This window comes from Sander vitreus, chromosome 21 (assembly GCF_031162955.1).
Source record: "Sander vitreus isolate 19-12246 chromosome 21, sanVit1, whole genome shotgun sequence".
NCBI lineage: Eukaryota > Metazoa > Chordata > Actinopteri > Perciformes > Percidae > Sander > Sander vitreus.
In genome coordinates this window covers 27264766-27280022 of record NC_135875.1, presented here as the reverse complement: position 1 = coordinate 27280022, position 15257 = coordinate 27264766, and the positions used below count along the sequence as shown (strand labels likewise).

General features: G+C 40.4%; 1 protein-coding gene across 1 annotated transcript in view; it reads left to right on the top strand.

Annotated features, from left to right (window-relative positions):
• rfng (RFNG O-fucosylpeptide 3-beta-N-acetylglucosaminyltransferase) overlaps positions 1-12223 on the top strand; it is a 28982-nt gene extending 16759 nt beyond the window's left edge. Inside the window, exons 3-9 of the mRNA XM_078278705.1 lie at positions 294-342; positions 1858-1960; positions 2186-2339; positions 2495-2580; positions 4385-4550; positions 5036-5121; positions 7520-12223. Coding sequence (XP_078134831.1) covers positions 294-342; positions 1858-1960; positions 2186-2339; positions 2495-2580; positions 4385-4550; positions 5036-5121; positions 7520-7595 — 720 coding nt within the window. The 3' untranslated portion in view covers positions 7596-12223. The remainder of the gene's footprint in view (positions 1-293; positions 343-1857; positions 1961-2185; positions 2340-2494; positions 2581-4384; positions 4551-5035; positions 5122-7519) is intronic.
• The last annotated feature ends 3034 nt before the right edge of the window (positions 12224-15257 follow it).

Genomic DNA, 15257 nt, shown 5'->3' with positions numbered 1-15257 from the left:
ATCAATTCAAGAATGAAAATAGCCCTATTCTCAACTTATTTGGTTTCCACGCCGACAGCGTAAAAAAATGCTCTCAGTTTAAGCATTGTGGGGTGATGTGAAATGTGCTCTTCCTCTACTTCTCTTTTATTCCAACTGTCTGGCACTATTATGTCTGTGTCTGATTTTTGCTTGTGTCCTCATCTAAAAGAAAACAATGGATCACTTTATTGTGTCCCAGTAGGAGAGCATGAATGTGTGTGTATTTGTGCTTGCACTTGCATTTTTTAACAGGGTGTCTTTGTCTGTTTCAGACCTACATATTCACTGACAGTGAGGACAAGGAGCTGAGGATGAGAACAGGTAAGAAACTTGACAGTCCTAATAATAGGAAATAAAAGTGAAGTTCAAAATGTTTCTTAATTTGTTTTCGTGTAGCCATACTATACAGTGACCCAGCAAATCAGAGTAAACATGCATAACCCTTTGTTGCAATAATCAACACTTTTTTTTATTAACATTTTGGGCAAGCGAGCCAATTAAATTTGAGTAATTGTGTATAACAGTATCTGTCTTATCCATTACTTTTAGCTTACTATTTACACTTCCCTTGCTGACTACTTTTTACACACTCAATTGTGTGTAATTGTGAAGTCAAGTTAGCTGACTAATATAGTGTGGTCTAGATGTACTCATCTGTAAAATGTCCCGAGATTTGACACTTTAAATAAAATAAAATTTAATATATATATATATATATATATATATATGTGTATGTATGTGTATATATATATATATATATATGTATGTGTGTATATATATATATATATATATATATATATATATATATATATATATATATATATATATATGTGCTGTCAATTGCTTAAAAAACTTAATCTAATTAATTACATACTCTGTGATTAATTAATCGAAATTAATCGCATACATAATTAACGGTGCCTGAACCGATAAGTAAGTAAAAAAAGAAACAACAGTTGGTGACATTAAAGAACAGCTTGTTTATTGCTAAGGCCATATGGTCAAAATTAAATGATTTAATAATAATGTATAACAATAACTTATTTAACTAGTAAATTGCTGTTGAACGACAAAAACAACAACCAGATGGGAAAAGGACATTTACAATAACTTCAAATGCACCACGAGGCTGTAGTTTACCAGTTTCATTGAACGCACCGTCTGTGTTGTTTCTCCGACGGCAGCTGCAGATTGTTACATCCCGGTGTTGAATCCTCTACAGTAAAACACAGTCAAACTTTACACCGTTTAGCGTTAGCTGTCAGCATTTTAACCCTGTTTAATCCAGCTACTAGCTAGTGGTAGGCTAACATTAGCTGCTGTTGAGTATAGTGTTAACTAGCTAGCGGTAGGCTAACGTTAGCTGCTGTTGAGTATAGTGTTAACTAGCTAGCGGTAGGCTAACGTTAGCTGCTGTTGAGTATAGTGTTAACTAGCTAGCGGTAGGCTAACGTTAGCTGCTGTCGAGTATAGTGTTAACTAGCGTCACGTGCAGCGGTGTTTGTGTTACCTGTATCGTCTTCAGAGCATCAGAGAGAAGAGCAGACATATCAGTGGCACCAGATTTCGGTAGCCAGGGTTGGCAGGAAGAAGATTTTTACAAGTAAACGTTCCAATTAATAATCCAGGCAGAACATTCTCGTCTCCCTCCTTCATTTTACAGTCCAATGGTGGCTAGAATGGCTCCGGGTCAAACCTCAATATGGAATGGATTAATCTGCGTTATTTTTTCTCAGATTAATTAATCGAAATTAACGCGTTATTTTGACAGCCCAACATGTAAGATACTGCAGATACACAGCAGCATGGAATTTAACTGTGCTGTCTCATTACCAGGAGCTAACATCATCAACACTAACTGCTCAGCAGCTCACACCCGACAGGCTCTGTGCTGCAAGATGTCTGTGGAGTACGACAAATTCATCGAGTCTCAGAAGAAGTGAGTGAAACGTATTCTGGGCCTGATCTGAACAGACTAGTTCAACTGCAGGGAAGTGTGTGTGTGTGTGTGTAGCCTGTCTTTACACTCGTGTACACATACAGTCATACATACATGCGCACTCAGATACAGTCTACACAGATTTTTGTTTTTGTACATACGAGTGTGGAACTGTAGTATACATTTGTACTCATGTATCTTCTGTTGTCCCCCTGTGTGCTGTAGGTGGTTCTGCCATGTGGATGATGATAACTATGTGATCCTGCCCAGCCTGCTGCGGCTGCTCTCCTCCTACCACCACAGCCAGGATGTCTACCTGGGCCGGCCCAGCCTGGATCATCCTATAGAGGCTGCAGAGAGGGTCAAGAGTGACGGATCGGTCAGTGTGCTTGTACCTTGTTAAGAGATTCTAGCTTCACAAACTGACAAATATAGCAGCGAGCAATGAAGCCAAATCTGTGTGACGCCACAAAAGCATCAAACTTCTTTAGACAAGTACAGCCCTAACCGCTGGCTGTCTTTGTCTCATTTCAGGTGTCTGTCAAGTTCTGGTTTGCCACAGGTGGAGCAGGTTTCTGTATCAGCAGAGGCCTGGCACTGAAAATGAGCCCATGGGCCAGGTAGGTCAGGCACTCACCTGGTCTTTGAACTAATTCAAACTGTATATATATACTATATTGTTATTGTTGTACCTTCTGAAGCCAGGGTACTCACTTTGCTGCATTTTGTAATAGAAAACCAACGTTTTTTATGTACAGTAAGAACAACCCTGTCTGTAAGCTGTTTCTAAGAATGTCTGGACTTGTAGTCAGCTCCGGTATGTTTTTTTAAGGGGGCTTTCACACCTGAAAGTCTCTGTGTCTCCTGACAGTTGTAACTGATTGGTTTGTAGACGGGCTTCCCCGTCCTCTCCTATCCTCTCTCTGTGTCGGTTATTTTCCAGCTGGCCGCTGCACTCCCCCTGCTGCCGCGGCTCTTTTTGTTTTGTTGCGTTGTTGAGAAGCGAGACACGGGAACTTTACTGGGGGTTTGAGGAGCTGCAGCATTTCTTCAGAGACAAACTGAAACCTACACTGTACATTTACTACCACTTAACAAGTAAACTGCTGATATATTCTCAGCTCTGATAGCAGACAGCTGTCTGCTCTGAGCGCTGACACCGTTACCCTCTCTCACCTACACACTAAACACTGAGCTGTTCCTTAAAGGAGCTTCCCCAGTCTTCTAACACAAAGATAGCCTGCCAGAGCTTCCTGTACTTGGTCCGAAAGTCTGAACCATACCAGAAATGCTTTCACAGTAGAAACAAAGCGGACCATGGTTCAGTTTGATCCGGACCGAGACTACCTCTTTTTATTGGACCAAATTTTGTCTGTTTGGTCCGGACCGTGGTACGGGGGAGGTTTCACACCTGTAATTTTGGTTTGGATCAAACCCAAAAGTCCAAAAGTCTGGACCAAACGAGTTGGTGTGAAAGCCCGCTAAGTTTAGATGAAGATGGAAATAATCACAGTGACAGTAATGTCAAGAGAACAGGAGTTTCCAGAGGGTGACATGGGTCTCTGTAGTTTAAAAGCATCATGTAGCTTCAATGCATTGTGAGCTAAAGTGGAAATTGTTTTCTCTGCCTCCTCTGTTCACATCACCATCTATTCCTTAATTTGCAACACAAAAATAGACAACAAAATCTGACATTTAACCCTGATGTGTTCCTATAGATAGACAGATTGTGCTTTGAAATAATGACCATTCTGGTAAATGTAGGAAATCACTAGTCTGCTGCGCACCAAACAAAATGGTTAAATGATTGTATTGCTGATCTTCTGGCCTATGTTGTGGTTTTGAGGCACTGAACAGAAAACTCTTGCAGCGCCCTTTGTATCCATGTTGTAATTCATTGTAATATGATTTACTGCTGTCACCTGGGTGGATTTCATTTTCATATAAGAAGATAGAAGCTTTCAAACATTAAACCCCCGCCCTGTGCATCTATCTCCTGATGAAGCAACCGGGCTGCAGTTTTACTCCTGCTTTTCCTAGAAGTTAAAGAAAAGCATCTGCTGCAGTGATCAATTGTCAATGATACAACATTTTCACAGCTGATGTATTTCCGTCCCCTCTGTCAATATTTTGCAGTCCTACATAGCCCAAAAATATTTGACCCGAACATGCCTTTTTTATTTTCTTTGTTTGCTGGTTCAAAATCTCTGTGTGGCTCCACAGTAAATACAGAAACCCCTTACCTGACTTGTTGGTTCCTTAAAAATGGGCCCCAAATCCTTTAAAGGTACCTTTTAGTTGTATGCCTGAGTAATATTACTTAGGAGGAGTATGTTTAAGAACGGCTGCTGTGAACGGCTGTTGTTGGTGTGAAAACACACTTTGAAAGGCTTCGTAGGCTGAAACCGTGTCCTCTGCTTTCAGTTTGGGGAATTTCATCAGCACAGCAGAGAGGATCCGACTACCAGACGACTGCACCATCGGCTACATCATCGAAGCGCTGCTGGAGGTGACCCTCACACACACACACCTCTTCCACTCTCACCTGGAGAACCTACAGAAGCTGCCCACGGACACGGTGCTGGAGCAGGTGAGTGTGTGGTTCTGTGTACAGTATAGTCTTGCATTGCCAGATCTATCTCCACAGTGCTGCGTCGGCGCTGGAGTATGGTCCGCCTACACCGCTTATGTGATCCGGGGTAGAGAAAAAAATGCTCCGGCTTGTTTGTTTCTCTTTAAACCAATCCCAACCGTCCTGAGCGGCGCTAAGCCCCGGAATCAGCAACGGTGGCATTGTGAAATAGATAGCGGAAGGGTAGGGACATCAGATGTCAGGCTTTATCCCAGCACATGGACATGTTGGTCTGTCATCCTTTCCATTGAAATACATTGATTGAATGAATTAATTGTTGTCATTGAATGACGTTTACAGATTGACTACCTGCTACCGGCACTTTCATATGAAAATGTCAGCATCCAATTATATTTTTTATTGTTTGTGTTTTTCCTGAGCTCCTTTCATTATCTGCTCTCTGCGAAGTTAACAGTTTGCATTTTCTGTTTGTTTTGCAACAGGTGACTCTCAGCTTCGGAGGCTTTAAAAACAGAAGAAATGTGGTCAGCATTGTCGGAGGCTTTTCACTGGCTGAGGACCCCACAAGGTAGGCATATTAATAACTATTATAACCAATATTACTAATATGGCCCTTCTGTTCCTCTACAACCCAGTCTCACGGCAGTCCATGAAATGTTCACGTAATTTGATCTATTGATTCGTTTTAGGGCTGCAACTAACGATTATTTTAATAATCGATTAATCTGTCGATTATTTTTTCGATTAATCGATGAATCGAATAAAAAAAAGCATTAATTTACATCAACTCAATACATACTTACATACATACTTGTTGTTTTAGTTAATAGTTGTGTAAAGGTAAGTAACCCAAAGAGCAGATACACACACACACACACGTTCACTTGAAGCTTATTCATTAAACTATTACCATCATTGTAGTAAGTGCAAGTTAAGTTCATTTGTACACCACATTTAAACACAGCTTAAGATGACCAAGTACTATAAAAGAACTTTAAAATGAAAAACAAATATATTTGTCAACAATAACTGATATGGGACAAAGCACAGAATATATACATGACAATAGATTGAAAAAGTAATGGGCCAAAAAAGGCGAGTGAATAAAAACGTGCCTGTAGTCCTGCTTTACTACTGTTATTAACGAGCTAACGCTAGCTTGTCATGCTAGTCAAGCTGGATAAGGAGTAAACAGCAGCACCAGAAGAGCTACTGGAGGGACGTTACGTTCCTCACTTCCAATGGAACAAAAGTAGGATTCTGCAGTGACTTTACCCTGCTGTTGAACTCCCGTCCTCCTCATCAAGGACTCCAACATGTTTACGTTTTAGGTTTTGAATCATCACCGTGGTGCGCCCGTGCCGCGCCATGTCGCTTGTGCTTATCTTGCAATTAACACGTTTTCGATTTATTTAGTGTGAAATGCTCCCACACCTTGGATGACTGAGGTCGAACTGATGTCTCTGCCTCCGCCGTGTGTTTCAGAACAGCGTTACGGGTCTCTCCGGTCTCTCTCCGTATTTCCTCTACCCCCCCCCCCTGCTCTTTTTTCTTTTCTTTCGCGCTGCTCCGCTCTACTCTCAACTCAATTAATTTTTTTTATCTCAGCGACTGAGATGGTATATTGATACAACGAATCGATAATAAAATTCGTTGCCAACTTTTTTGGTTTTGTCACCAGCAACAACACGTTGCTCTGTTTGGTTGCAGTAAGTTATGCACCGTAATAACGTTTCAAAAAATCTGCGAAATACATATAAACCATGATAATATCTGGTGAATAAATGCTGATTAAAACAGCGGTTATTGGGCTAAAAATACCAATAATAGCAAAGCTGTATCCACTTCTCTGCTGCAGCAGAAAGAATCGTGCTGTGATCACCAAAGATGCTTCCCATTGAAATACATTGGTTTAAAAAAGTGCTGACCATCACGAAAAAAACTAGATAAACGTGTCAGTGTACACGAATCAATAGATCAAATTACGTGAACATTTCACGGACTGCCGTGAGACTGGGTTGTCCTCTGCACACTCCCATGGCTCTGTACAACATGTATTAATTATATACTGTGTCCATGAGACTTCAAACTAGGGTTAAAGCACTATTCTGAGCCAAATATGACCTTACAAAGTAGTTGTGATTCATTGAGGTGATGAACCTCTGGTACCATGAACATTAGCATTGTTCTGAGGCAATCCTAAGGAAACATATCACAAAGCTTTTTAATGGTACTATGTTGGCACTTAGTTTTTGTAAAATTTTGTTCTGTTTTTATATTTGTAAGACTATTCATGATACTTTCCAGTCTGTTTAGTGATGTTGGAAAAATATATTAAGAGTTCCTCTTCTTACTGTAGATGCATGAGTTTAACTAACTGCAGTGTACACTGCATGCACAATATGTGGACATCTGAATCAGAGAAAAAGTTTATTGCCACAGTAAGTTACACTTACGAGGAATTTGCCTTTGTGAATGGTGCATACATAAACAAACTAATTAAACATTAATAATAAATAAACAATAAATAAAGAAACAAATGTATACAAATAGCTGTTTAACATAAGAAAAAAACTGAATGGATTGAGTGCAGAATGTGCAAAAAAACCAAATGTAGGCCTGGTTCACAGTCAGCGTTCTAGTTGTTGGATGAAGTCAGGGCTCTGTGCAGACCAGTCAAGTTCTTCCACATCAAACTGTACTATGATGGAGCTATAAGACTTCTCTTATCAAAAGTAATCATTGCGCTCCTCTGCACTAATATTTAGGGAAGTATACGTTTTAGGTCAAGTCCGCACATGTCACAAATGGTGACAAAAATCCTTAAAACGTGTTGTTGAATTGATCAGTGCTACACTTTTTTTGTGCATAAGAATCCCTTTGAAGGCTTGTACTCTGGGAAACACTGAAGTTTGCTCTTGTGAGAGAAGTTAATTTGTCCATGATGCTCTTCTCTTCCCATCCAGGTTCAAGACGGTGCACTGCCTTCTGTATCCAGATACTAACTGGTGTCCGAAGCTCCAACATCGCCACACAAACTAAAAGACGCTGGGTTTTTATCCTGTAGCACTCATACCTGCTAAACATTTATTCCACTGCCTCACCCTGCCATGTTTGGATCAAGTTAGGTTCAACTGGAAAAATATGCCATGTCACATGTATCATTTGGACGATGCCTGATGTAGCCTCACCTCATGCTTCGTGAATGCAGTGCTAGTGGTAGGTGGTTTTTGTTACCCCTCAGAGGCAAAGCTATTCGACAGGCTAGGTGTATATAACTCCTTAACTCAATTTAAATAGGCGGAACCAAAGAATGATTTGTTTCTGGCTACCGGAGCATGTGTGTGGGTAAAGCCACTAGTGGCCAGAGCCGTATTACCCCCAAAAGTAAATTAGCTTTTGAGAGTTGACTATAAACGCTAACAGAGATACACAGCAGTCTCCTAGATAGTTTACCAAATTGTATGTTCATGTCATGGCCATCAGGTAGAAATGTTTCAACTTAATTCATGAGAACATCATTTTTCATGATTTTGCCATAGTTTGATAAGCTTTCTTAGCTTGGACATCGCTATCAAGAAGACTCCAGCTAGAGCTGTGAAAGAATGCCGCATTCATGTTATATGGTTTAGTCTGTAATCACGATCAGCAAAATGGGAAAAAGTGGATATGTAATCTTCCTAGTTTTAATAGTTTATTTGATTTTACCTGATGGTTACCAAGGCTCGCAATTGGAGTTAAATAATGGGAGGGTTTTCCGTTTGTACGCTTCTGTCGACATCTGCAGCACAAGAGTCCTAGCATAGGCTTTGCCACTGTAGTCAGGATCCAACACTGCACCCTAGTTGCTGAACTAGCCCAATGTCAAAAACAGCTTTTGCACTGCCTCCGCTATTGTGTATGTGGTGTGTTGTGACGGCTCACTTTGAGGCTCACTGCAGTTGGATGTTTCTTATCTCAAAGCTCTGTGGGACTCAGAGTAACTTCTCTCCTAAAGTTAAGGGACACGTCTGTTCTCTTTGAGCTATTTTCAAAGAGGCAGTTTTTTGTGTGTTAATGACTCAACCAGGAGAATTCCATGCCCATCTAAGTTGAATAGGCAGCCACCTAATAGTTTCTCCATCTGGAACCTTGACCACCCCACATACTGTATCCCAGCACATGTGGTACTCCGCTGGTCAAGTTAACTCACAGTGGATAGAGACAGGAAGTAGGCAAAATGGAAGCCAGTACTTTAAAACCTAGCACTCTTAATAAATGTAGATGTAAATGCTTTCTAAGTTAACTTCTTTTTCGAGCTAGGCAAGCTAGTTATCTTAAAGGATAGGACAGTCTATCTTAATTCAACCCTCACACGGCATATGTATGTTGAAAGAGCAATGAGTCGCTGTAATTATTCCTCCTCTCCATAACAGCTGTGAGCATTAATCAAGCGGGTATCCTTGTTCTGGGAGTCCCATGTGGGTTTATTACAGGTGTTTGATTCCCGTCAACCTACATGGGCTACCTGGAAGAGTGGCTCCACCACGGCTCAGCAGAAACGCTGTAGTATAAAATTCCATCTTTGTGTTTCCACAGACAAAGTACAGTGCAGTCTCGCTCTTCATGGTCAGTATAGACAGATGAGTAATGATTGCGGCCTTTTTGGAATGTACATATGGGTGTACATATGAGTGTTGAGACAGACTTAGCCACTTACCAAGTCTACCAGTATTGTGTGACTATTTCTTTGCTATTAAAAAATAACTTGCATATCTACAGTTATAGTGATACATGTCAAAGAACTAGTTTCAACCTTTCCTACTTCCTGCCTTTATCATTGGTTCAATGAAGGAAATATTAGATCCACTGTGTTTTAACTTTAACATTAGCAAAATGGGCTAGGCTACTGGCCACGACTACAGAAGTGATTATCCTAAAATCTGAAGCTACCCCGTAGTTATAAATAACTATAAAGGAAGTCGCTGCATTCAGAGTTACTGCTTTGACATTCATTTTAGCCAGATAGCTAACTAGTAATCTAAAATCTAGTGGCTCTTTGGCCCAACCAATGATAACACGTCTACAAAAAGTAGTTCTGAAACTTGACTCTGCATGTCAGTGTCATGCTTCTTCCGCTGAGTGGAGAACCACTTCAGCCCAACACTCCAGTGTGAAGAACCGGCAGTATTCTCACTGCCTTGAGTTCCCTACTCTCTTAATGAGGCCATAGATGTTTGAGTGTTTAATGAAAGGCCTTACTGTCCTCCATCACAAACTACTGTCTCTTTTTGTCATTTCACCACTTTATTATTTTACTGTTGACAGGTAACCCCAATGTCAATGTAAAGTCAAGATTGTTTCTTTAGAATGAAAGATTGTGGAGGTACTTTTAAAGAGTGTGATTAAAATCTATTGAGATTTTCATAATTATTTGGTCTCAAACATGAACTGAATTGATGTTTGATATGACCATAAACAACAGAAAATCTCTGTGGAAGGTTTGTATGCTGCATTTGTATTGCAGTTATTTCAGTCTGTTGTAATTGTTCTGATGCGTTCGTGTTCTAGGCCAAATACCTTTTCTTTGTATTAGCCTACTTCTAACAGGCCCATCTTTATGGTTTTGCACTACTTTGATCTTGTTACTTCCTGTGTGTTACCGACTAGTTACATGTTACAATGTTGGTGTAAATATGAGTGAACTTCATTATGTATCCTTTCTTTGCATAGGTTGTAGTTTAGCTCTGCATGTTTCTTCAAGGCAGAGCCACGCTGAAAGGCAGTGTGTTAGTGGAGCGAAAAGATATCTCAAACATATTGCTATGGGATTTGGTGTGGGAATTCATGGTCCCCAGGGGGTGTTGCTATTCATTTAAGTGACCTTTGACCTTTTGTTTAACACTGCCATCAGGTCAAAATGTCCTGTTAGCCAACACTGTGTTTGTTTTTTGGGTTGGCATTCTTCTGCAAGCAAATGTGGCGGCCAGTGTAGTAAATGATTTTAACATATGATATCTTAAAATAAGTCAGGATGCCCAGCTACCAGAAGTCTTAAAATGAGATTAAAAGGCCAATGTCAAGGAATTTCCTTTTTCTCGAGAACACACAGGCAAGCTCTAAATGCTATCTGACACAATGTATGACCTTCAAGTTGACAGGCATGTGTGTTCACTAGGGCTGCACAATATAAGGAAAATACTGTATGTAGAAAGGGATAGTGTTGTTGAATATGGCGATAACGATATTACTCGTGATAAATAAACAGATATTCAAGTGTTCTCAGTTCTGCTGCTTTCAGTATTCTGCTAAAATACAACAAACTGCTTGTTGAATTTAAAACAAATGAAAGGAAATCATTACCAACATTCTTTTATTGAACAAATTGAACATTGAGTTGACTAGAATAGGCAGCAGTAAAGAAAAGTGACAGATTTTAAAGTGCGGTAGTCTACTGATATTTTCTATCAACTAACACAATAAATCTGAGTCTCTTTCCCGATATGTCGCAACCTTTCACAATGTGTTTATTGCACCACTTGAAATCACAGTGACGATAAAAAAACAATATATAGTGCAGCCCTAGTGTTAACCCCTCTCCAGACTCTTACTCCGGATTTCCACTGGATGCGGAACGTCTGTGGACCGGCTCCGCTGCGTGTCGGCTCTGTGCTCCGCCGTCCGTCAATACCCACCAGGTCCGGATTTGTTGCGGCACGGCTGCGGCCATGACTGACAGCTGAAGTCACGAGGACCCACGAGATCTCACGAATTCACGTAGAATAGAACCACAAAACCAACACCAGTTAGTTTCCATCCAGAGGAGTAGAGGGGAAACAACTCTGAGCTGTGTTGTCAAGGTGTAGTGCAGGGAAATATGATCCGCCGTGAGCACGCTGGATTTTATTTAGAAAATTAACCGGATTTTTATTTAGTTTCTGTGCTCGACTTCCTGTCCCGCACTATCTGCCGTGTGCTGAATTGCTGCGGAGCTCTCCGGCGTCCGGTAAAAATAGAAGCTCTGCGTATCTGCTCCGGAGGGCTGCAGACCGCCAGAGCTGGGACGGAGTAGGGACGCAGACGTTCTGCAGTCAGTGGAAATTGGGGGTTAGTCTGGTTTATGCATAGTGTGCATTGTTATTTTGAGCGTGTTAGCATTTAGCTCAAGCTCGCTGTGCGTAAGTACAGCCTCAGAGTAGATGCTTAGTCCTGTTTCTAGCTACAGTAAGAAATCCTGTGTTGAGATGCCTTATCTAGACATTAGGTGCAGCCATACTGTAATTTTTAAAGTATTCTCGGCTGACCCTCTAAATTATAAAATACTCATGTTAATTGGAAAAAGGAAGTCCTTGTGACAATTTCTTTACTAAATATCAAGACCACTAATTCCTTCTTTGGACTTGAGGTTTGCTGTTTTTTTGCTGACATGTACTCCAGTAGACTGGTTCTTTGGCTCCACCCACTCCGCTCACACCAACCAGCAACAGTATTTCTGCCTGTGAAAAGTATTTGTGGAAAACACTCGTCTACCTTTTTGCACACAAGACTAGAATCCAAAATCCAGAGCATGTGTTCCACTGCAGGTCAGTGGGTGAGACTGAGAGAGTGAGTGAGAGTGTTTTTGTAAAGCCTTTACCACAGATGTATTATTGTGTTGTTCCAATAACAATAAATCCTTTCTGCATTGTCAATTGTTTGACTTGTTTTATTCATTGTTGAATTGCTAGCATATGGCAGAGTTAATGTATGCATCTGTTTTGTAACCAAACCAATGCTTTAGCAGTTCTAGTAGTGAAGTTAATGACAACATTCAGATCAGTCAGATTTATATAAGAGCCTGTTTCCCACATCCTCCTGGGAACTGCCTCTCTGTAGCAGGTAAAGCAGGTTGTTGTGGTTCTGTAAGGTGTGTGTGTGACTACAAGTTAACCGTGTTTCTTGGTCACTAGATCATTATACCCATAGGATATGAATGTTTTTTTTGCATAAAAAAATAGCTAAATCGGAAACCACATATCAATATCTTCTAGGTTTAAATATGAAGAATATGGGGAATGTTAATATTTGTTGACCTGTATTCTGTGTATTAAGTCCCTTTTTCAGTTTTGAGGCATACATTTCTATCTGCAGCAGGTATGCCTACCTGAATGTTTTTCTTAAATTGCACACTGTTAGAAAATGATGCTTACTATAATTATGCTTCATTTTAGTGTTAAACTATTTGCGTGAAGACTGTGTGCAACTATTTCTGTTTCCCATGTAATAATCATGAGAGCCACTGACCTGGATGCCTTGAAGGCAGAGTGCATGTGGAGAAGATGCTGAGCCTGACCAGAGATAAGAAGAAAGCTACTGATTGGTAGCCTGACAAACCAGACCCACATCAAGATGTTGGTCTGGGAACTCACCATTGGACAAGGCTCAATCCGAGGGGCGGGATAAACGGTTGTCTTTCAAATTTCCTCTGCACTCATAGCCAACCAGAGCAACACTAGTTGATAGATTAAACTTTTGCCGTATCCGGTCGGCAAAACTCCGAACACATCTTCTTTTTTTAAGAATGACTTCAGTGCTTAACTCCAAGTCTTCCAGAGTCGCAGCCAAAGCTGATTCCAAAGACCGCTGTTCGCCAGCAGCAGCAGCCATCTTCTTTGTTTTCAAGTAGCAGGGAATTCACGAGGAACCGTCGCAACTCTGCCGTCATTATGTTAAGCCCGCCCACCGACTCTATACACGATGTGATTGGCCTGACTAGAGTTTGGTAGCCAACAGAGAGTCAGGCTAGACCCCCTGGCTGCAAATTACATTTGCTGCCACTAGGGTGGTCTAGATTTCTAGGCTAACTGATTGGGACTATCCTCCCCAACTCCGTTAAAAAGCCACTGTTGAGACCACTCGTCAATCATTTTCTGTTCTTACACTGAGCGCTGTAAGTAAAATAAGCTTAACGAAACAACTCCAGTGATTTTGTCTATTTGATAATTAATTATGCCAACACACACAAAGGGTGATAGAAAGTAAAAATTAAAAAAATAGATAAGATAATAATGATGAAAATCAATAAGTTGTATTTAGCCTGAATCGGAGCTGGGAGTTTATTTTGATGTTTGATACACAACACAAATGTTTACAAAATAAATAACATTTTGTAAATTATAGCCTAATTATCAAAATTTACACTAAGCTTAGCTGTTTACAAAACGTTTTCTACATCACTGTTCGAAATATTTTTATTATATTTTTTTAAAGTTTTTATTATTTTAAATGTAAACACGTACAGCATTCAGACAACAGTACAGGCAAATTGCAATCAAAAAGAAGAAGAGAAAAAAAAAAAAAAAAGATCTAGAGGCGACCATCTGTCCATCTGAGCACAGGGTGCAGACTGGAGATGTTAAACATTTCATGAGAAAGTTTCTCCTAGGAGTGAGGTAAGTCCTGTGGATATAATTGAAATGGATCTGTTGATGGTCCGGGTTTTTAGAAGCAAAGACAATCGAGGACCAAATCTTTTCCCAGTCCAGTGAATCATCTCCGATGTAGTGTTCCAGATCACTAGACCATACATGTAGGATGGGGAGGGTTTTATAAGAGGCATCCCGGATAAGTGAATATATTCGGGAGACCAAACCCGAAGAGTGGACTATTCAGGTGCCATTTACATGTGCTCTTAGATTCCTTCTCAGCAATAACCCATGTTGATAGGAGGAAACTCATTATGGGACCAAGCAGCAGTTTAGCTCGTTTCAAAGGGACAGCGGAGTAAATCAGATCCTCCAGTCTGTGTGGGGATGCTAGGTTCTTTTCTATAGGTTTTCAACAGGGATCAGAATTGGGGTTAAGCCAATCTGAGAGTGGTCTCAGTACAAATGACCAAAAATAATATTTAAAGTTAGGCACGGAAAGACCACCCTCTGTTTTATGCCGTTGAAGTGTTGCTAACTTCACCCGTGGCTGTTTCCCTCCCCAAATAAATGTAGAGACCAAAGAGTGGACTCTTTTCCAGTAATCAATTGAGGGTGGTAAGGGCAACATTGAGGAAAAGAAATATATGCGTGGTAAAATATCCATTTTAACAATTGACACACAAGCTTGTAATGATTTTGGCAAGTGAGACCATCTACTAAGATCCGCCTCAACTTTATTATAGATGCCCTGAAAATTCGTATTGGCAATATTGGCTAATGAAGGAAAAATGTCCACCCCCAAGTATTTAAATAGTTTTCCCACTGGGATGTGCTGAGGTAATGAGCTCAGGTTCAGTTTAGAGTTTAAAGGGAGAAGCGCCGATTTGGTCCAATTGATTTTATACCAGATAGAGAGCTAAATTCGTGAAAAGTATCCAAAATATGAGGTAATGATATGGCTGCTCTATCAAAAAATAATAATATATCATCAGCATACAGCGATATGGAGTGTGTGGTGTTGTTAAAAGTTATGGGGGAAATAATCGGGTGTTGACGAATTTTCTGTGCGAGGGGCTCTAATGAAAAAGAAAAGGGCTTCATGGGCATCCCTGTCGGCACGAGCGTGATAAATTAAACTTGTTTGATATGATGCCATCCGTGTTTATCATTGCAGATGGGTTATTGTATAGTAGTTTAGTTAAATTAATAAAAGTTGAACCCAATTTAAAGGGCTGTAGAACCATCCACAGGTAATCCCATTCTAGCCTATCAAAGGCTTTTTCTGCGTCAAGGCTCAATACTGCACATGGAGAGGGAC